Source organism: Camelus ferus, chromosome 18 (genome assembly GCF_009834535.1).
Source record: "Camelus ferus isolate YT-003-E chromosome 18, BCGSAC_Cfer_1.0, whole genome shotgun sequence".
NCBI classification, from domain to species: Eukaryota; Metazoa; Chordata; class Mammalia; order Artiodactyla; family Camelidae; genus Camelus; species Camelus ferus.
Window position 1 is genome coordinate 36604413 of NC_045713.1, and position 22294 is coordinate 36626706.

At 40.2% G+C, this 22294-nt stretch overlaps 1 protein-coding gene and 1 long non-coding RNA gene across 2 annotated transcripts; both read right to left on the minus strand.

Annotated features, from left to right (window-relative positions):
* Window positions 1-991: 991 nt before the first annotated feature.
* Window positions 992-18988, minus strand: LOC116657427 (translation initiation factor IF-2-like). Its single transcript, XM_032459474.1, has 5 exons — window positions 18970-18988; window positions 15377-15909; window positions 15002-15257; window positions 3823-3970; window positions 992-1243 (listed from the first exon to the last, which is right to left on the minus strand). The coding sequence occupies exons 1-5, from the start codon at window positions 18986-18988 to the stop codon at window positions 1201-1203; spliced, it is 999 nt and encodes a 332-aa protein (XP_032315365.1). The 3' UTR covers window positions 992-1200.
* Window positions 18989-19376: 388 nt separating this feature from the next.
* On the minus strand, window positions 19377-21325 carry LOC102513721. The gene is made up of 3 exons (XR_004312821.1): window positions 21196-21325; window positions 20647-20743; window positions 19377-19507 (listed from the first exon to the last, which is right to left on the minus strand). It is a non-coding gene; the product is annotated as an uncharacterized LOC102513721 (long non-coding RNA).
* Between the last annotated feature and the right edge of the window lie 969 nt (window positions 21326-22294).

The following is a 22294-nucleotide window of genomic DNA, read 5'->3' on the forward strand; positions in this document are numbered from 1 at the left end:
TAACTGGCAGGTGGAATGGAGATTAGATGTTAACAGGTGCTTTTTTCAGCTTTGTCTTCTGAAGGGAGGGAGGAGATTGAATGATAGAGGTCTATCTGTACCTTGATGGGCAGGTGGGATGCCCAAGGTACCCAGGGTCTGGGCTGTCCTGAAAAAGGCTGGTCTGCTGACCTTCTGAGCTCTAAAGTAGAGAACACGGGTGCTGGGTGGTCTGATCCTGCTTGTCTCACTGGTGCAAGGAGCCCAGAGAGGCCACAGATCTTGGACACCTGGCTGGAGGATCTGTCTGTCTTGACCCTAGCGTCTTAGAATGGTACCTGCCTAGGTTGGTCCTCAAAAAATATTGCAGAAGAAATTAACATGTGGATTCTCCAGAACGTTGGTCAGTGCCCTCCAACCATGGTTTCAGGACAGTCCTGGTACTGAACTTCTGATTAGCCCTTCCCTGATCAAGCAGAAACTTACAACTTCTCAGTGGTGAGTTGTCCATGGTTCACCCTTATGTTAAGAACTTAAATCCAGCGAATGTTTCCTGTGTCCTTACAGGGTCACTGGGGCAGGGGAGTCCTGATGCAACACAAATAATTGTGACCCCCACCCAGGCCTCCCCAGATGCTGGGGGCAGGAACTAGGGTTGGTTGATGCAGATGATGCTTTGAGGAGTCTGGGAAGGTGATGTTTTAAAAGTAAGCAATGTGAAAACTGAGCTGGTGACAGGGCCAGGTGACATGATGGAATACTTTTGATCTTTTTGTTTCATCTGTATAACTGAGTTGCCTAGTTCTGAATACTTCATAAGTGTCTACATTTCTTACGTGTTGAAATTGTTACTTTTTTTCCATTTTAGAAAAAAAATACAGTTTTAAACCTTTTTTCCCCCTGACCCTCTATTTCTCTGTGCCTGCCCCCCCCCCCCCCCGAGCAGGAATTCTTTATCTGAGGCACATTGCACTCAAGACTAAGAAATCTGTGAATTCCCCAAAAGTGTATGTAAAATGTGTGTGTTTCTGGGAAAGGGATGTCACAGTTTTTAGCAGGAAGATGCAGACCGACTTTGCCTTTCTTACAACCTCCCAGGCCGCACGGTGCTACTGGTCCAGGCGCTCACTTTGAGAACCACTGCTTTAAAGTATTCGTGGAGAAATTCATTTTCTTGCAGAAGAAGGGGAAAAAACCCCACAGCTCTTCAGGCTTGGATATTTAGGTCACCTGAGGTGATGACAGCAGGCTTTTCTCTGATAACCTAAATCAAGAAATGCCTGAAGAAATCTCACTTAGCTATTCACATGTTAGCATCCCCAACAACCACACTGTTAGTGACAGACAGCTTAGACCCCCAGGACCAGGACCAGAGACCACAGCCCCTGTGCATGGCTTTATCTGATAAATTCCAGGTTTTAGAGCAGACGGAGCGCCTCAAATGCTTTGTGGGGCCAGGCAGATTATATGAGCCTGTGAATTGAATGGGTGGAGGACACATGGAATAAGGGGCCGGGGACCAGTGAGGGGGAGCCATTGTGCGTTCCCATCAGAAATATCTGAGTCCCAGTTTGGTCACATCTTTCAAATCGTGTCTTTTTTGATTTTAGCTACTCTAGGGGGCCTGGTGGTCTCTCCTTTTAATTTGCATTTCCCTGATGACAAATGATGTTAAGCACCTTTCCATGCGCTCCTTGGCCGTTTGTTACATCGTCTTTCATGAAGTGTCTACTCAGATCTTTTGTCTATTTTTAGAGCTTGTTTGTCTTTCTATTATTGAATCATCAGAGTTCGTTGTATATTTTGGATACAAATCTTTTGTCAGATACACGTATTGTGAGTCTTTTCTCCTACTCTGACTTGCCTTTGCATGCTCTTAATGGGGGTCTCTCAAAGTGCAGGAGTTTTTAATTTTGATGAAGTCCAATTTATCAATGTTTTTCTTTCATGCTTTGTGCCTGTGTCCTGTCTAAGAAATCTTGTTTACCTAGGTTACGAAGGTTTTCTCCTAGAATTTTTTTTTTTTAATCATTTTAGCTTTTACCTTTGGGTCTATAATTTTGTGTATGGTGTGAGGTTGGGCTTGGCGATTTTCCACTCTGGATGGAATTGTGGTGGTTCCCTTGTTAAAATTCAGTTGACCATGTACATGCGGTCTGTTCCTGGAGTTTATGTTGTGTTCCGTTGATCTTTATGTCTATCTTCATTTTTTATTTTTTTTTAAGCATTTTAAAAACACTTTTATTTTGAAATAACTTAGAAGTTGCAGGGAAGTTCCTTGGGCCCTCTGGGGTCTCCCTTGCATCTTTGCTGTTAGGGGCTTGGGAAGAATTCACATTTAGATTTGGGTGTTTATTCTCCTGCTTCCAGGATTTCTCTTTTAAATTCCCAGCTTTTTTCTCTCCCTGAATTCTGTTCTCTGGCACCTTGACAGGCAAGGCCTGCTGTTTCCGCTGCCATCAACTTAGGTTCCACTGCCATCAAAATGGGTTCCGCTACCACAGCTCCAGGCTGTAAATCCTGTGGGTGCAGTTCATCAAGTCCGTGTAAAGCTTCCTCCAATTTCTGTGTGTTTTGGGGATGCTTTCTGGGTCCTCCAAATAGTTGTTTTAAAATATTTCATCTGAGTTTTATTTATTTTTTTATCTGTGGGAGAATCCATTCACTTGTGCTTTATACTTTTAAAACACTTTCTCACAGGCATTTCTCCACTCTCTTTCCCCGTGTCTTTCTTTTCTCTTTCAAGTGGCTAATTTCTATTGATCTCTTTTCCAGTCCAGTGACTTTTCTGTCATATTTGGTGATTTAAATTTTCAGTTGGTTCCTGATATAGTTACTATCTCTTTTATTTTTCTTTATTCCCTTGATCATATTATAAAATCTGCTTTTAAAAAAGTCATTGTTTGCTAATTCCAGCGTCTGGGTTATCTTGGGTTTAGTCTCCATTGGTTACTTTTTATCTGGGTTTCGGGCTCTACTTTCTTGCTTTTTGGGGGGGGCTTATTTAGGTTAATTAGGGCTTAATTAGGTTTATTTACTTGTTCTAATGGAGGACTGGGGATTGAACCAAGAGCTTGTGCATGCTAAGCACGCGCTCTCCCACTGAGCTATACCCTCCCCGCGACACTTTCTTGTTTTCTTGTATGTTTAGTAATTTTGTATTGTATACTGATAACACTGCAGAGACTAGATTTTTGTTATGTTACCCCAAAGAGTGTAGTTTTTTTTTCTTTTTCTTTTTCAGCAGAAGTTACTTTGCCTAAACTCAAACTCCATATTCTAAGCTACGGTGGACTGCTTGGTTATCTGCCCCATGCATGCATATTCAGGGGCCATCCAGAGTCTTGGACAGAGGTTATATGTAAAATTTGTGGTACCACCTTTGTGGCTCTCTTTTTTTCAGATTTCGTCTTACTTTGCAGTCTCTGTGGTTATATGTGTCTATCTTTATGCCAATTACCACACAGTCTTGATGATTGTATTTTATGGTGAGTCTTGAAATCAAGTATTGCAAATCCTCTAACTTTGTTCTTCTTTTTCAAAATTGTTTTGCCTGTTCTAGTCCTTTGTTTCCGTATGATTTTTTTACATAATTTTTTGAGTCAGCTCATCGGTTTCTACAACATGCCTGCTGAGATTTTGACTGGGATTGTATTGAATCTATAATTGAATTTGGGAGAAATTGATGTCATTGAGTCCCTCTGTCGGTGAATACTAAAGTTGTTTGTTGCTGGTGCTTTTGAGCCTTGGATTCTAAATTCATTTTGATGGCATTTCATTATGTGAGTTTCCTGTGATTTTCAGTGGCAACGTAGCTAGAATGTTTGTGGTACCTGTGTTTACCTTTTTTGGGGGCACTCTATCCAAGCACAAATCCCCGCCACTTGTAGGCAGTATGCAGGCCCCTGCAGGACGTAGCAAGATGAGGACTGAGGCAAGATGTGTTGCTTGTGTAAGCTCTGTGAAAAATTCAGAAGCAGTGGTCTTCCAGCTAGAAAGAGAGGCAATAGTTGTTTTAACACCCTTTCACAAATCACGCCACCCATCCACAAAATGGTAAAAGGTGAATTCTGCAGAAAAATTACAGCTATGCAGGATGCCCTGGGATCACCTCATCAATCACCTAGAACCTCCAACCTTCGAAAAATACGTTTCAGATGGTTCATTCCAGAACCAGAATAAGATCAAGTTTGCAGCTCTGAGTAATAAAAAGTTTTGTTCTTTTTCTCCTACCCCTTTTTTTCACATATGCTCCAAAAAGGTCAACCAGATTATCTGAGGTACAAACATTAGCGTGCAGAGTTGACAACAGTTTTATGTATATTAAAAGCAGTTGATAGTAACAGAATAAAGTCGTTACTTCTCTTACTATTTGTTCTGCATCTGGTGGAGGATTCCCACCCCCTTAGCTTTCACTTCCCTCCTCCCTCTCTTCCTCCTTTTTGAAGTGATCACTCTTAGGAGTTTATTTGGGATCTTTCCATATCTTTTTCTTTTGTATTGATATGTGTTTATACACAGGAAATGTAGTGTTTGGGTGGGATGGTCCCCTCACAAATGGAATCACATTGTACATGTATTTTAAACATGTCTTCTTCTTCTTCCTTCTTCTTTTTAACTCTACAAAGCATCAGAGGTCTAACTGTGTCATTCCCTATGGCTATAGCATTATTTCTTTTAACTGCTGCATTCTAGTCCCCTGGGGGACTGTAGCACAGTATTAATAAATCCCCTATTGCTGGCCACCTAGGTTGTTTCCAATTTTTTTTCATTACAACAGCTGCTCTTGTGTCTTGCACGTGGCTCTCTGTGCACACAGGTGGAAAGTTCTTTAGCATAAATGTCAGGGTCATTGCTTTCCTAAGATAACTTTCTGCCACATTGTAGTAGCCTTAGTAGGCAAATAGTTCTGCAGGTATCTGCTTGCTGGTGAGTGAGCTGGCCGTCAGTGCCGCTGGGCTACAGGAGTGCTATTTCCTCTTGCTCGAGGCTATCTTTTTCAACTTTGTATGGAGTTGGTTAGAGGGAGGCAGAAACAATCAGCTTTGTGTGATGTCTTGGCTGAGGTCCACCCAGCATGGTGGAGGCATGTTATGGGTCTGAGTGTGTTGGTATCAAACCTAACAAATTCCTTTGGCTTTCAATATTATGAGCTTGTAAAAAACATTGTGTGAATGTCCCAAATGGGTTCCTTCACAAATGTTGCCACTTTCTATCAAGTAGAACTAGCATCTCACATGACTGACACATGGTGTGTGTTCCTCAATTCAACAATCATTTATTTTCCTTTAGGTTTATTCATATTATATGATATTTCAAAAACTCAAGCCATTACTCATTAACCAGGAAGTCATTTTGATAGACAGACAGACAGATAGATAAGTAGGTAGGTGTTGACCTTTTTCTAGGCCTCGTATTTTAAGATCACCATTACATAAGTGACACTTGATCGAATAGGTTTCACAAATATATATATTTTTTAACCAATGCAAAGCTTTGGTGAATTATGCTTGTTGCTAGGCTGTCTTCCACATACATGCCCCCCCCCTTAAGATCTAGGAGTTGAAGCAGTATATATATGGTTAAAGATGGAATATACGTTATGAAGTTTAAAGTGACTATTTAAAAATGTCAGCTTCCATCATCAGACACCAATTATCATATCCCCAGCTTTTGGCGTGGGAGCTGATTATTCCCAGGGCTTTTCTTGGCAACTTGAAAAGATAAATGGGTGGAAGGAAAGAGGAGCCAGTGTGATGATAAATTTACTGACAGAACAGAACATACCTTCTACCTTTTCCCCTCGTGGCTCTGCTTTCGTCGTTTAAACCCGTACCTGGACCTGTAAAGCTCAGGTGGAAAAGTTTCGAACACGAAGGATGACTTTTTCCCTTTTCCCTTGTCCCATGACGGGCATGTTAGAATTGCGTTTATGGAAACACAAGAAAAACCTGATCGGGAACATCTTGCTGTCATTCTCTCTCATTTCACGGTTCTTAAAAAGTTGTCACTGTGTTTTCTGGTGATGCTTTATGTCTCCGTAGCTGCTTGCTGGATGCCAGCTAGAGGCCCTGGAAGTGTGAATGGTTTCTCTGGGGTTTACCTCTGTGTGTTTGCCACTTGTCATGGAATATTAGGGAGTGCTGTTTAACCCTACGCTAGCTCTGAGAATAACTACAAAGGAAAATATTTAGAGAAAGTTTCAACACTACATCCAGACCTCAGTTTATCTCAAAGAAAACTTCCATTCAGGTAAAAAACACCTATGGAAATCCAGGGTGGATTTTTCCTTTGAAAATTTTATTTTTTGTTTGTTTCTTCCTGTCTTTGTGTAATCCATCCTGCCACCCTCCAACAGCCATTCCTCTGTCGTTACATGTTAGTTTGCATATCCTAGAATTTTATATAAATGGACTCAAACAGTATGTTTTCTTTTCCTGGCTTCTTCTCTTCAGTGTAATTGTTTCAAGACCCATCCATGTTGTACAGTATTGTGAACCAAGAATCCGTTCCTTGTTAACTGATGAGTAATAGGGGCATTTGAGTTGTTTCCGGGCCATTATAAATAAAGCTACTATGAACGTTTGTGTACAAACCTTTGAAAGGACATTAAAAAGCTTTCATTCCTCTTGGGTGAATACATAGGAGAGGAATGCCTGGATCAGATGCTCATATTTTTAAGAAACTGACGTTTTCCAGAGTTGTTGTGCCATGTTACATTCCCACCAGTAGTGCAGGGCAGTTTCGGTTCCTCCACGTCCTGAACGACACTTGTAATGGTCAGTCTTCTTAATTTAACCATTCAGACAGGTGTGTAGTGTATCTCATTGTGGTTTTAGTTTGCATTTCTCTAATGACTAATGATGTTGAGCATTTTTTTTCATGTGTTTATTCATCTGTCTTCTTTGTATGTCTTACGCCCTTTTGTTGTTGTTGGGTTGTCTGTAATTAATTGAATTTTGAAAGTTCTTGACATACTGGATACAAATCCATAATCAGATACGATTTCCAAATATTTTCTCCCAGTCTGGGGCTCTTTTCCTTCTCTTAACAGTGTCCTTTTAAGAGCAGAAGGTTTAAATTTTGATAAAATCCAGTTTATCTCTTTGCTGCCTTGTGCATCATTCTTTTCTTGTTGTATCTAAGAAAATTTACCTAACTCAAAGTCACAGTGGGTTTTTCTTATGTTTTCCTTTAGAAGTTTTATAGCTTGAAGTTTTATGCTTAGGTCTGTGACCTATTTAGAGTTAAATTTGTATATGATGTGGGCTATGAATGGAAGTTTGCTTTTTTATATGCAGATATCAAATTGTTCTAGTATCTTTTGTTGAAAAGACCATCCTTTCTCCACTGAATTGCCTTTGCACCTTTGTTGAAAATAAGCTGTTGACATATGTATGGGTCTACTTCTGGGCTCTGTTTTGTTTCGCTGTTCTATCTGTTTATTTTCACGCTAGTTCCACACCATCTTAGTCAACTTAGCTTTATTATGAGTCTTGAAATCAGTGTTAGTATTCCAACTTGCCTCTTCTTTTTGGCTGTTCTAATTCCTTTACATTTCCAGGTGAATTTTAGACTCTGGTAACAATTTTTACATGAAGTCTGTTGGGATTGCATTAAATCTGTAGGTCAGTTTGGAGAAAACTGGCCTATTGGCACTGTTGAGTCCTCCAGTCCCTGGACATGATACATCTCTTGATTTATTTACATCTTTAATTTCTCTCAGCAGTGTTTTTGTAGTTCCCAGTGTATACATCCTTCACGTCTTTTGTCAGATTTATTTTTTGTATTTTGGATGCCATTGTAAATGATTATTTTAAAATTTCAATTCCAGAGAGTCATTACTGGTAGATAGAAATGGCCTGGTATTCTGCCACTGTGTTAAGCTCACTTATTAGTATTTTTTGGTAGATTCCTTTGAATTTCTATGTAGGCAGTCATATCATCTGTGAATAGTGACAGTTTTACTTCTTCCTTTCCCGTCTGAATGCCTTTTATTTATTTTTCTTGCCTTATTGGCTAGAACTTGCAGTATAATGTTGAGAAGTGGTGAGAGAGAACATTCTTAGCTTAGTTCTCATCGTAAGGAGGAAGCATTCAGTCTTTTCATGTTAGGCGTGATGCTAACTGTGGGTTTGTCACAGATGCCCTTTATCAGGTTGAGGAGGTTCCCTTCTATTCCTAATTGGTGAGGAAGTTTTTTAAAAAATCAGGAATGAATGTCAGCTTTTTTCAAATGCTTTTTCTGGGTCTGTTGAGATGATCGTGGTTTAAAATTTTTTTTTAGTTTGTTAATATGGTAAATTACACTGATGGATGTTTTTCAAACATTAAACCATCCTTACCTTGGATACACTCCTCTTGGTCAGGAGGCATTATTCTTTTTATATATTGTTGGATCCAATTTCCTAAAATTCATTAAGAAATATTGCATGTTCATGAAGGATATTAGTCAGTAATTTACTTTTCTAGTTATGGCTTTGTTTGGCTCTGGCATCAGGGTAGTACTGGCATTATAGAAAAAGTTGGGAAATATTGGCTCCTTTTCAGTTTTCTAGAAGACTTTGCGTAGAACATGTATTATTTCTTCCTTTAATGATTGGTAGAATTCACCAGGAAAGCTATCTGGGCCTGGGGTTTCCCTTATCAAAAAGTTTTTCACTATTGATTCAACTTTTTTAATAGACAATAGGGCTAGTTAGATTATCTGTTTCTTCCTAAGTGAACTTTCATAGTTTGAATCTTTCAAGAAAATTGTCTGTTTCCTCTAAGTTGTTGAATTTATTGACAAAGTTTTTCATAACATTGCCTTACTGTCCATTTCACGTTTGTAGAATCTGTAGTGATGTCACCTCGCTCACGCCTACCTTGGTAACTTGTGTCTTCTCCACTTTCCGGATTTGTCTGGTTGAGGTTTATCATTTACTGATCTCCGGGGATAGTTTCTAGTTTCATTGGTTTTCCCTGTTGCTTGTCTGTTTATCCTAGTTCATTGATTTCTGCTCTGGCTTTTATTATTTGCTTTCTTCTACTTTAGAATTAATTTGCTTTGCTTTCTCCAGTTCTTCTAAAGATGCACACTGAGCCCATCAATTTGAGAGCTTTTTTCTTAATAGATGCATTTAGTGCTACAAAGTTCCCTGCATGTACTGTAGCAGCATGTCACAGCTTTTGATATCTTTTGTTTTTTTTCATTCAATTCAAAGTACTTGTTTTCTCCTTTGACTTTTTATTTTTTTGACCCACACGTTACTCAAAAGTGTTAGTTTCTAAATATTGGGATTTTCAAAAGGACCTTCCTTCTATTGATTACTAATTTAATTCCATTGTGGTTAGGAAACACGTGCCTTTGAAAAGCATGTGTATTCTGTTGTTGGGTGAAGTGTTGTATAAATGTCAATAAGGTCAAATTGACAGCTAGTATTGTTTAAATCTTTTTTTTTTTTTAATCCTTGCTGATTTTCTGTTGACTTGTTCTGTCAGTTACTGAGAGAGGATATTGATGTCTTTGGCTCTAATTGTGGATCTGTCTCTCCTTGAAGTTCTGTAATTTTCTGTTTCATGGAGTTTGAATCTGTTGTCAGGAGCATACACATTTAGCATTTTTTGACTTCATTAATTTATCATTATGAATGACCTTCTTTATCTCTGGTAATATTTTTGCACTGAAATCTCTGACATTTTGTCTTCTATAAATATAGGTATAAATATAAATAGTTGTGGTATACCCTTTTCTATATGCTTCCTTTTAACCTATACTTGTGCCTTTATTTGAAGTGTGTTTCTTGTAGGCAGTATAGAGCTAGGTTTTGCTTTTTTAGCCATTCTAAAAAAAAAAAAAAACTCTGCCTTTTAATTGAATTATTTAGGCCATGTACATTTAATGAGACAATTGATATGAGTAGGTTTAAAGTTACTGTCTTGCTCACTTGTTTTCTATTTGTCCTATCCATTTTTTTCTTCCCTTTTCTCTCTTTCTGCATCTTTGATTTTGTTAGTTTTTATAGTTCCATTTATACCCTTGCTTGGCTTATTAGCTATAATACTCTTTGCTTTTTAATTTAGTGTTTGTTATAAGATTCATAATACACATCTTTAACTTATCATGGTCCACCATAATATTCAAAAAACTTTATGCTCTATGTGGAAATCCTAAGGACACAAGGTTACTTTTTACCTCAAATTAATATAAACAAGCTTGAATCCAGCATCTTTCCTCTCAAACCATCCCAGCTGTCTACATCAGAACCGTGCAAGTAAACACTGGCTTTTCCCCAGTATAATTTTGATCATCAGTTGGTTTTAAATGACAGTCTAGATTATTTTAAATTCCTAGTGCTTGAAATAAAGTCAAAATTCTTCGACTAGCATTGACTAGCATTCACGTTTGACCCTGATTTATCAAGAGATATCTTAGCTCCCGGCAAAACCCTCTCCCTGTATTCCCAAGGTGCACCATGTTCTCTTGCGAGTCCGTGCTCTTATAAAGCAAGCTGCTTCCCCAAGGGAGATCCTTTGACTTTCTTCACTAGACTAATTTCTTACTTGTCTGTCAAACTGCTCAAGCATCATCTCTTACCTCCTAATCAGCTTCCATCCCTGAGGTTAATTTTGCCTACTATAGTCCTGTGACAACTCTTAAAATGCTTGCTGTTTTACTGTTTTGATGATCAATTCCCTGTCTGTTTCTTCTCTAGGGATGGGATTCTGTTTAACTTTTCTTTGTATCTATCATGGATTCTGACACACAGTGAGAGATTTGTTACTATTTGCAACATAAATGCCTCTTTGATGAACTCATCAAGTGAATAAATGAGTGAATGAAAGCACAGCGGGCTACAACTGGAGTAAATGCGAACCTAGATGATATCTGAGTCATGGTGCATGAGGCAGATCACAAGAAGACTGGACTGAAAATTAGAACTGCCATGCACCAAAGTCAAGAAGTTTTCAGTTTGAATCTAGCTTAATGGCCTCCTAAAAGTCATCAACATTTTTGTAGCAACATAAGACAGTCCAGAATCTCTAAGGCATAGCATTCATAACATCCAGGATTGCAATCCAGTTAGTTGACACAAGAAGAAAGAATATGTAATTCATTCTCAAGGAAAAGACAATCAGCAAATGTCAAGCCTAAGCTGATGTTTGTGGACATTGAATTTATCAATCACAGACCTAAACAGCAGTGATTCTAATTATATTAGAGATAAGAAACCTATTCCATTAATGATTGAAAAGAAAAGAAATTTTACCAGAGAAATAGAATACACAAAAAGTAGCAAATGGAAATTCTAGAATTAAAAAATATATTGTCTGAAATTTTAAAAAATTACTTGATGGGTTTATAAGCAGAAAGGAGATAGAGGAAAGAAAAAACTAACTTAAAATAGATTCATAGAAATTCAACATGAAGAAGAAACAAAAGAACAGAGCCTGTGGATAAGATGAAAACTTAACCTTGGATTATTGTAGACTCAGACAGAAATAACAGAGAGAATGGGGCAGAAAAAGACATTTGAAGAAATAATGGGTGAATTATTCCCCAAATTGTGAAAAGACATCGGTTTACAGATACAGGAAGCTAAACATAAGGCTAACAGCATGTTGCTCATAAAGATAAAGAGAAAACCTTGAAAAACTGCAGAGAAAAAAATAATATATTACATAAAGGAACATCAATCCAAATTATCATGGATGGCTTATCAGAAACTATGAAAATGAAAAGGTAGTGGAATGACAACTTCATAGTATAGAAGAAAAAACAACTACACAGAATTCTTTGTCAGAAAAAAGATTCTTCTTGATTTGAAGAGAAACACATTTTCAACTTTAAAAATTACGAAGTCTTCACCACTAAACATATTCTACAAAAATGCTAAAATGCTAACAGATAAAAACTTAAATCTTCATAAATAAATTAAATCTTAATAAATTAATAAAGACTATTGGAAAGGTAAAAATCTGAGAAAATATAAAAGACTACATTGCTGTTTAATTTATTTAAAATACACATGAATGTTAAAATAGAAATATAGCATAGTCTTACAGGTTTTTTAAATATATGTACTTGAACTCTGTAAGACAGAAACAGCAGAAAGATGCTGTGGTTCTAAATATATTAACTTAAATTAGACTGTGAGATCAATAACTGCATTTAATTCTTAGAGTAATCCCCAAAATAATGCAAAACTGGATGGCTCATAAGCAAATAGGTAGATTCTACTGCTGCTTGGAAGAAGCTGAATAAATTCCAATCATAAATTTTCTTTGACCTCCTGGAAAACTGAGATCAGCACGCAGCCAGCTATTCTGAATTCTTAATGGGATCAGGACCCCAGAAGAGAAATGGGGCACATGAACTTTTCACGTTGGTCACAGTACAGGAGGAAGATGAACCGTCATAATGCCAGTGGGGAGAAGGCGGCTGAAACTTGAATGAATATGTACAGACTACATGTGAGCCAGCAGAGTTTAGTAGCCCTGCAGCTCTGTGACTCATCGGAAGTCCTAGCTCATGCAACAGTTTTTTCCCATGCACCTTCCATCAAGCACTTAACAAGAAAAATTGAAGCTACAGCAGAAGACCTAAGAGAATCCTACTCAGTGAAGCATAGGAAAGAAACTTTGCTTGGTTCCCAGATCTTTCTTTTATTTGACACTAAGCTGTAAGTCACTAATGAAAGGGGAAAAAGCTTTCCTGACTCCTGGCACAAAGCAAATATTCAGTGACTCTAAAAAAGGGACAAAAGCTAAAGCTGTCTTCCACAGGGGGGTGGGAACGAAGAGAAGGAAACCAGCTTGATTCTGTGACATTGCATTGATACCAAGCAGAGATCTGCTATCTCAGAGGCTGCCAAGAAACTTACTCCTGACTAAAACACCTCATTGATACAAAGAAAGCTTAATTTTTTTAATTAAAAAAAATTTTTTATTAAAGTATAGTTGATTTACAATGTTGTGTTAATTTCTGATGTACAGCATAGTGATTCATATATATATATGTAATATATGTATATATATTCCTTCTCATATTTTTTAATTATAGGCCATTACAATGTATTGAATATAGTTCCCTGTGCTGTACAGTAGGACCTTGTTGTTTATGTCCTTTATATATAGTAGTTAGTATCTACAAATCCCAAACTCCCAATTTATCTCTCCCCACCCTCTTTCCCACCTGATAACCATGTTTGTTTTCTATATCCGTGAGTCTGTCTCTGTTTTGTAAATAAGTTCATTTGTGTTCTTTTTTTTTTTTTCCTCTCTCCTTCTGGCTTACTTCACTTAGAATGATGATTTCTAGGTCCATCCATGTTGCTGCAAATGGCATTATTTTATTCTTTTTTATGAATGAGTAGCATTCCATTTTATATATTATATACCACAATTTCTTTATCCAGTCATCTGTCAAAGGACAGTTAGGTTGTTTCCATGTCTTGGCTATTGTAAATAGTGCTACTATGAACACTGGGGTGCATGTATCTTTTCTAATTAGAGTTTCCTCCAGATATATGCCCAGGAGTGGGATTGCTCTATCCTAGGGTAGGTTAAACCTCGAGTTTAATGACACAAAAGGAAAGAAGAAGAAAGCTGAGAAAGCTCACGGCAGAGGCCCGCCAGCACACTGACTCCCTAGATTAAGGCTAGAGTAGAAGAAAGGAGAACCCCTGTCCCCACCACAACCCTTGAACTGAGCAACAAGCAACAGCACTGTATTGTGTGATGAGGGGAAAGAACTGGAGAGAAATCTCAGTGGGAAAGGCATGTAGGGGCAGCTGAAAGTTGAAGGTGGGTCAGGAGCAACAAGGAAAAACATCTGTCACTCCAGGCCTCAAATTAAGCACAAGGCAGTAGCAGTTAGATGCTGAACAGATTTGTAGTTTGTGGTGCAATGTAGGCAGTTACAGCAAAAACAAAACCTACACCCAGGCCAACTACTGACTAGACTGACTCAGAACTTCACATTGAAGACCTTTCAGTACAAGAGCCATGTCTATTTCTAAGCATAAATTTTAATTCATACACAATAGCCAACATCAAATCAAAATATACGAGACATACAGAAAAGTAACAACAAAGGACACAATCCATCTGAAGATAAAAAACCAGTATGTAGAATCAGACCCAGAAACGACAGATGTTGGAATTTTGACAGGTGGTTTTAAATAATTATGACACTTTTGGTTTACATTCAATTTTCTAGCGTAATAGATACCACTACCCTTCACTTACAATAATTTTAAAAAGTTTCTAGTTTAGAAAGCAATTTATACGATCATCCTACTTGAAAGACTTCACATATTTTATTTATTTTAAACTTCAGTAAGGATTGTGAACCAGAAATTATTATCCTTGTTTAACAGATGATAAAACTTACCTCAACAGGCATAAAAATTTGCCCAAATCACATATCTACTCAAATACAGTCTTTTACTTAATGCCTCAAGTTTACCCACTTTAAGCATCACTAAATCATCTAATTCTTAGATTTTCATACATTTTTCCTATTTTACCATAGTTTGAATAAGTGATTACTTTAGCTAATTTATGAAATTTACTAAAAGTCTGAGTTTCCCGGTCTACCTTGGTTTTTCTCTGCAAACTCAGTTGGGCAGAGATTAGCTTATTCTGATCTACTTCCCATGTATTTTCAGCTATTTTAAAGACCTAATCATTGATCTTTCTTATTTCTGAGTTTAATATCATATGCAAAAATTTTCTTTTGCATGTACTAGACTGTAAACACCAACAAAGAAGAAATGCTCTCACCTTCTGAATCAAAGCCAATTACCAATTAAAACTTCAGGATTATTTTAATTAAACTCAGAAGCAACAAAATTAAACATTCTGTTATAGTGATAACAGCATAAAAGAATATTAAAAGTATATTAACGGAAAGAGTCTAGAAAAATCTCCAAAAACGGCCGGCAGCACCTCGCCTGGCAGGGCGCGCAGGCGCCGCCGTGGCCGTCCTCCCGCCGCCCCGCCTCCGGCGGCCCGCGACCCGGCCCGGCGCCCTCACCTAGAGGTCCCCGGCGCGCGTGATGGGCTGAGCAGGGCCCGCGCCCCGCGCGGGGACCCGGCCGACGGGCAGCGGCAGTTTTCCCGCCCCGCTGGTGCGCGTGCGCGCAGTCCTCGCAGGAAGGCGGTTGCGCGCGGCCGTCCGCTTGCGCCTCAGCTCGGGAACCGTTTCCCCGCCGGCCCGGCCCGTCAGCGAGGCCGTCAGCGCCACGGCCGCAGAGGGCGGCCCGGACCCACGTCTGCGCGGTGCTGCTGGCCTGGGGAAAGTGCCAGCAGAGGGCGGCTGAGGACTGCAGGTCCGTTGAAAGCCAGCCCCGCTCCCGAACCCCGGCGACTCCCGGGTAACAACCCCACCCCACCATCAGGAATAACCCACCAGAGAGGTTTGCGGGGAAACCAGGTCAACGGCCGGGCGCTCCCGGATGGGCCGCTGAGGTGAGTGCGGGCGGCGGGATGGCGCGGCCGAGCGGCGGCCGCGGCGCGGGGGCTGGAAGCGCCGAGCCTGGAGGGAGGCCGGGAGGGAGCGAGCGATCGCGAGCGGGGAGCGGGCGGGCCGGCGGGCGCGGGTCCCCGCGGGGGAAGGAGGCTGCGGGCCTTTGCAGGACGGGGCGGGCGCCGGCCGTCCGGGCTGCGGGGCACGGCTGCGGGCGCGGGGAGCATCCCGGAGCCCTCGTCGCTCCGCACCCCTCCCGCCGGCCGAAACACTGTGCCCCCGCCGCTCGGGCGCTCCGGCGACGGGCGCGGAAGCCTCTGTGGAGCTCGGGCCGCCGCTGAGCGCGACCCCACCCGTACCCTCAGAGTCGCCCGCCCCGCGCCCCGCGCCCGGACTCTCGGCGCCGCCCGCCCCCCACGCGGCCAGGCCGGATGGGGCTGCTGCCAGTGCCTCCCGCCGCTCTCCCAGCCCCTCCCCTAGCTAGTCTTACTCCTTTATTCCTTTTGGGAAAACTCCCATTCTCAGAGTTGCTTTTTCCATTTTAGAGAATTATAATTCTCCTTTGAGAATTTTGTTTTGTGGTGTTTCCTTCACGTGACAAAGGAATGGTTTTATTCTTTGGACACGCTAAGCCAACCAAGTGAAGACTGACATTTAGGTCCAAGGCCGGAAAGAAAGCAGTTTCTTCCTAGCACCGGTTATGCTGTGGGCATGAAAAACATAAAAGTGGAAAACAGAGTCACCATTCATTACAGATCTTTAGAGTACTTAGTGGCTCATTTGGCCAGCATGGAAGGAGTTACAGAGAACAGGAAAGACATCGCCTAATGTTTTCTGGAAAAAGACGGCTTTTTGTGCAACTATATACTCTATCCCCCAAATTCTTACATGTTACTTTTATAGAATAAAAAGTTAAATGTGTGTGTGTGTGTGTGTGTATATATATATATATATATATATATATATATATATATATGATGTTTATGTATAATATATATTTTATAATATAAACATATATACAGAATGGAATATATATATATTCCATTCAGTATATCACAGTAATTAATAACCATGGAGAAAATTAGTTTTCTCAAATAAAGATGGCCTATGAATAGCTTTCTTCCTGGAATAAAATTTTGAAAATGTTTAACTTTAATTACACCAGTAAGTGCAGGTTGGCAGATGATTACACAGATCTTAGCAGCAATGATAAACACCAATATCAGAAAGTCTAATTGCCTTATATTCATTCTAGATTAGACAATTTGGTCCTATTACAGTTTATCAGTTCCTAGGGTCTTTCCTAAAAATTGATAAATTGACTTTTTCAAGGATGTATGGTGCTTGAGTATGCTGAGGGTGAAATGAACATTTATTAACTATTTTCCCATGGCAATCCTGCAGGAATTGCATGGGACAAATTAGTTGAATTTCAGCTTCTCTTTATCTACTGTGATTTCTGTCTCCTTTTCAGATTTCAGGGACTTATGCATGTCTTTCTTGGCTCAACAACTGACAGGTGCATTGTCCAGCCATGGTTTTTTTCCCTTTTAATTATGCAATTGTTGCTTTTTAAAAGAAATGTCACAGATGCATGCAATTCTTCCCAAATACATCACACCAATACCTCATTTTTTACATGATGAATGGAAAGAGTACGTCCCAGGACTTGTGAATAGTGAACACTGTGACATGCTCTCTAACAAACTTATTTAGTCAAACTGATGTCTTATTGCCACCCACTGAAATTCCATTTGTGCTGTGTTCTACCTCATTAGTTTTAAAATTTGCAGTCATTCCCAATGCATGTAAAATTTCTACACTCAGAAAAATGCACGTATTTATTCATTTTTAGGGGTAGACATTTAGCCAGCCACTGAAATTAATATAAAAGTAATGCAAAATACAGTCATTTACCATAGGAATTTGGATTTGTTGAATGATGTGTAAACATACTGGCATCATTCCTGCCAGGGCAAAGCACCATAGAAGCCAACTTGTAACAGGGTGACGTGCTCATGCGTTATCAGAGAACAGCTAGTTTGAGCTGGAATGGTTGGGGCAGCTCTGTGACATTTCTGGGAGAGTAGAACCCAAATGGCCACTTAGTTTGTGGTCTGTAGAGACCATGGGAAGTTGAGATTTATACTTAGAAACATGAGTGCACCTCGTTAAGGAAAGTGAAGAGCTTGACCTAGCTGAAGGAAAGGATCTACACAGGAAAATAGTGAAAACTGATTACTAGAGCAGGTTGCATTGTGGAGACTCTTAAAAAAGAAATTTTTCTGAAAAAAAATCTAAAGATCCATTGAAACTTATTGAAGGTTTGTGAGTGAGTGAGTGAAAGAGTAAAATTATGATTTAAGAAGGTAAATTGAGAGCATTGCTTACTAATGTGTCTGCCCAGGATCATTCAGCAACAGAGTTTCTCCAGAAGGCTCTCCCAGGTCAAATACCTGGGGAAATACTGGGTGTCTTTCCTGTGGGTCTTCTCTAAGACATTAATGTGTTAATGGGCATTTTGATTTCCAAAAGGAAAAGACAGCATTTCCCAAACCTATTTGACCACAGAACACTGCCTAGGAAAACAATGTGGGGACCACGTATTCCATATACTTGTGCCAGTCTGTCTACGAACTGATAGATGTAAGATGGATACTGGTCTATAATTTTAAATAACTCATTTGATTTACAGCTTAATTCTTTGCTCCCAAATTGGTAGCAATGCAAGATCTCTCCATTTTATCCATGAGTGTGTCTGTGTTTTGGAGTTTTCTACAGCCAAGGAGTTAGGAGGTAGTAGAATGTGGAATGACACCTACCTGGCCCTCTGTGTCATCTGTGTACACTGGGCACCTGCCGAGCTGTCCTAGTTGCTGTCTGGCCCTGGGGAGCCGGCCTGCACAGCTGTTGCTGAGACGTGTGTCATCACATCCAGTGACTTTATCCCTTCCCTAACATTCTCAGATTGATGGAATCATTTCACTGATCTGTTCCATGTTGCGGTGCAAGAAGTTCTGTATGACTCTACAAGGCTCTGTCTTAGAGATGCGATTTAGCTGTTCTGTGAGGGCTTCCTGATTCCTCTTGGTTTCTATTCAGGAAATGGTGCACATGTCCTATATACCTCACTGTTTTGGGATTTTCCCATGCGATTGCCACCTAAATCTTCATGCCATGAATTGTTTTTGTTTCCTAGGAAACTGAATTTTTAAAACTCAGAGGCAACAAACAGCTGTTATCCCTCATATTCTTCTGTAACTTCTGTTCTCTGAGGAAATGATCTGTCTCTTAAGACAGCTCACGACAGAGAGCAAGACAGAGGTAAGAAATACCTGGGGGGAAAAATCAATGGTTATTTCAAAGACACTCCCTTCCAAACTTCTTAATACCCTGTGGAAAATGCTGGTGTAAAGAATGGAGGGTTAACAACTCATGAATGAAAGTAGGTGTGTGGTAGGAATGCTGTCTTGAGTTTTGAGTATCATGTGTGGTCGATGACTGTCACAGCCCTCAGTAAGTGATGGATGACTCACTGTCTTTGTGGTCCTTCATGCAGTCCTCCCCTACATGGACTCTTGAAAAGCATCTTGCTGGTGGGAACTCTTCCTCCGCTGTATGAAGAAGGCCGGGCTAGCTTGCTGAGGAGATGGGGATCCACCTAGAGCCAGCACCAAGCAACAGACACGTGAGTCAGTCCCAGCTGAGCTGCCCGCTGACTGCAGGTGCAGAAGTGACCTTAGCTGAGACACAGGCTGCCCAGATGCGCCTCCTCCAAGGTAGTAATATGAGCCATAAGCAAATAAAGTGGTTATCTAACCCATTTTTATTGAATCAATATGAAAATGCAGAATACAGTAGGAACAAATGTAAAACAATAGGTGAGGAATAGAAGATAGAGTAGAGTCAGATGTGATTATGGCCATTTCTAATCTTTAGGAGCTTCGAAAATTGTGGACAGGCATCTGCGTAGACCCATGGTAGATGGGGCCTTGGCCTAATACTGTCCTTGTGCATTTTTGAAAATGACTGTTACTGTCATTCACGTGGATTCCAGTGGTTGTTCTGTTGTCACTGATGAATTGAAAAACAAAGTTATCTTAGTAAAGCACATTCTCAGGTACTAGACTCAACGAAATTCCTGATTAAATAGATTTTCCTAAAGATTTCCTCAAAACAGTGAGATAAATGTCATAAAACCAAAAAATGTCAAAAATGCAAAGAGTTTGGGAGAGGGTTATAGTTCAGTGGTTCAGTGTGTGCTTACTACACATGAGGTCCTGGGTTCAGTCCCCAGTACCTCCATTAAAATAAATAAATGAATGAATGGATGAATGAATGAATGAATACATACATACATAAAATAAAAATAAATAAACCTAATTACCTACCCCATCAAATACAAAGAATCTCATGATACATGTCCCTAGGTTCTGAATCTAAACTCTGCCTTATCAAATGGACTGCTCCCAATTAGCTGTGATTACCTAGGCTCAGACAATCCTAGCTCAGAGTTCTCAGAGGAACTTCTACTGGCCTTTGTAATTGGTTTTTTACATATTTACTTTACTTCCATTATTAATCTTGACAACAATCCTAAAACTTAGATGTTTTTATTCGCATTTTAGAGATGAAGGAACTGAAACTGAGCTAAAATAATTGGCCAAAGTTAACACAGCTGTGAATAGTAGCCCAGGAGTTGACAGTCTGGAAAGGTGGTTTGACATCAAATCAAGTCCTTTTTTTTCTCAGTGATGCTGGTTCTTTTCAACCTGTTTCAAAGGCATTGGAAACCTGTGGTACCTCAGGTACCATTAAGCAGGAAAAAAGGGGGTGGGGAATAAACAAGGCAGTGCTCTGGGCCCCTCACTCTATTTTCAGCCTGAGCACATCTGATATATATGAGTCCCATTTAAAGTTTTGTTTGAAAAAACTTCCAAACACTGTGTTATACCCTGATGTCTCGTAATGCTGTACTAGCAACTTCCTGCAGTCAGACCTGCCTTACCCTTTCTTTGGTCTCACGACGGTATGAAAGCGTCCCTGACCTGGAGCAGGTGAAAATCATTGCTCTTGGGATGTGATTTGGGCTCCAGAACGGCACTGTCTAAGCAGTCTCCCATGAGCCCTGGCAGCCTTGCTGTCTTTCTCACCAAAGCCACTTACATGATTCACACACCCTGCAGCCCCCTCCCTGTTACTAGTGACGTCACCTTCATCAGGAGTGGCCACGCGCTCTCCCCAGAGGGAAGGGGTGTCTTCTCCCCAGAGCTGGAGGCCGTTTTCCAGGAAAAATTGCACAAAAGAAGTCTGAAACACGTAAGGGCAAAACGGGGTGTTCTTTTCCATATGGCATAGTTATAAATCATTTCATATCTAACTCTTGAATCTAAAAAATGTAAGAGAATTCTGAGAAAAATTCGGAGTTGATTAAAAAATGAGTATACAAATTAGTTTTCTCTAATAAGTGATACTTTCAAGAGTACTTTGGGTACAGATTTTAAAATTCTTTTAATTAGTGGGCTAAAATTATATTTGTGGCCTCGTTCAATAGCTAACATGTTTGTAACGATGGTTACATCTTTAAAACTAGGATAATTTTCAAGTGACCCATGAAGGATACTTGGGGTGAATCTGTGTATTCTCTTACTAAATTTCATTTATTTGTTATTATTTCATTTTTTCCAGTTTTATTAAGTTGGCATATAACATCTTACGGTAATTAATAAAGTATCCAATAGATAAAAACTTGAGAAATTCACCTCTTAAGTGAAGAAATATCTGAAACTTCAGAAGCAGAGATTTCTGTGATTTTTCTTGTGAAGGAAGGAAGCAGCTGGAGAGAAAACAGGTCTTTCTAACTGCCTTGCCTCGTCTTATGCTGGCTGTCGGGTTGAGCTCGGGGAAGACCTGTGATCTTACTAGGCCTGTTGTGGCTCTGTTCCGATGTTCTGGAATATTTTACTAGCCTCCTCCCCCTGCAGTGGGGGTGACATAGAAGCTGAGTATCCTTCTGAGGGACTACAGCTGGCAGAGGAAGGCCAGTGTGTGTGGAGCCATGGGTGTTCATGTTGCCCAAGCCGCCGAGATGTGCCAGCAGTGACCAGAGGAGCTGGGTGTTGTTGTCATTATGAGATGATGAAATCATGGGACCTTCGCTTTAGTTCACACTCCCTCAGTGATTAGGCTGAGAATTGAACCTCGGCTGTCAGACCCCAAAGCTCAGGTTCAGTTCTGTGCCATTATCCTGCTCTTACCTCTCTGTGGTTCAGTCTCCTGGATGGGAAAGGAGAAATGACTCAACTGCTCTGTTTCCCACTTAACAACCCGCCGTCCCATAACCCCCAGATCAATGACTCTGCCCCTCCAGGGGAGCGTATTTAAAGTGTGCACTTTAAAAAACTGGTCCATCACAGTTAGTACCACAGATTTCAGGTTCAAAGTGGGGACCGTGCCCCACAAGGCGTAAAAATTAGAGATCTCATTACATTTTTTGTGAAGTCCTTTTCTAATTCTGAGCTGGTGGCATGAGGTGGACCAAGAAGGCTTGGGGCTAGACAGCGTGATAAGTTATAAGCTGATCATCTGATTGAATGAGGAGTGTTGCTCAGTGTTGTGGAGCACTCAAAAAAGGTGTGTCAGTAGGTCAACATTGGCTCTTGGCAGCTGATCTAAAAGCCTACAGACAGAAAAATGCGCTTTTAAATAAAGCATGTCATTTTGCTTAGGAAGTGGAAATACAGAGACAGAGAACAGAGTACGTCTTTGTAAACCATGCACACAGTCCTCTCTTGCAGAGTTCTAAGCATGAATGCATACAGAAATGTTTCATTGATTTCAATTCCTGAACCAGATAATAAC

What these genes read in the sequence shown, in the direction of transcription:
- LOC116657427 (XM_032459474.1), bottom strand. An exon ending in CGCGCGCCGGGGACCTCTAG is followed by an intron (nt 3,971 to 15,001) that starts GTGAGGGCGCCG and finishes CTCTCTTTCTAG; the next exon opens with CTGGAAGACCACTGCTTCTG. An exon ending in ATAGAGTGCCCCCAAAAAAG is followed by an intron (nt 1,244 to 3,822) that starts GTAAACACAGGT and finishes TTCTTGATTTAG; the next exon opens with GTTATCAGAGAAAAGCCTGC.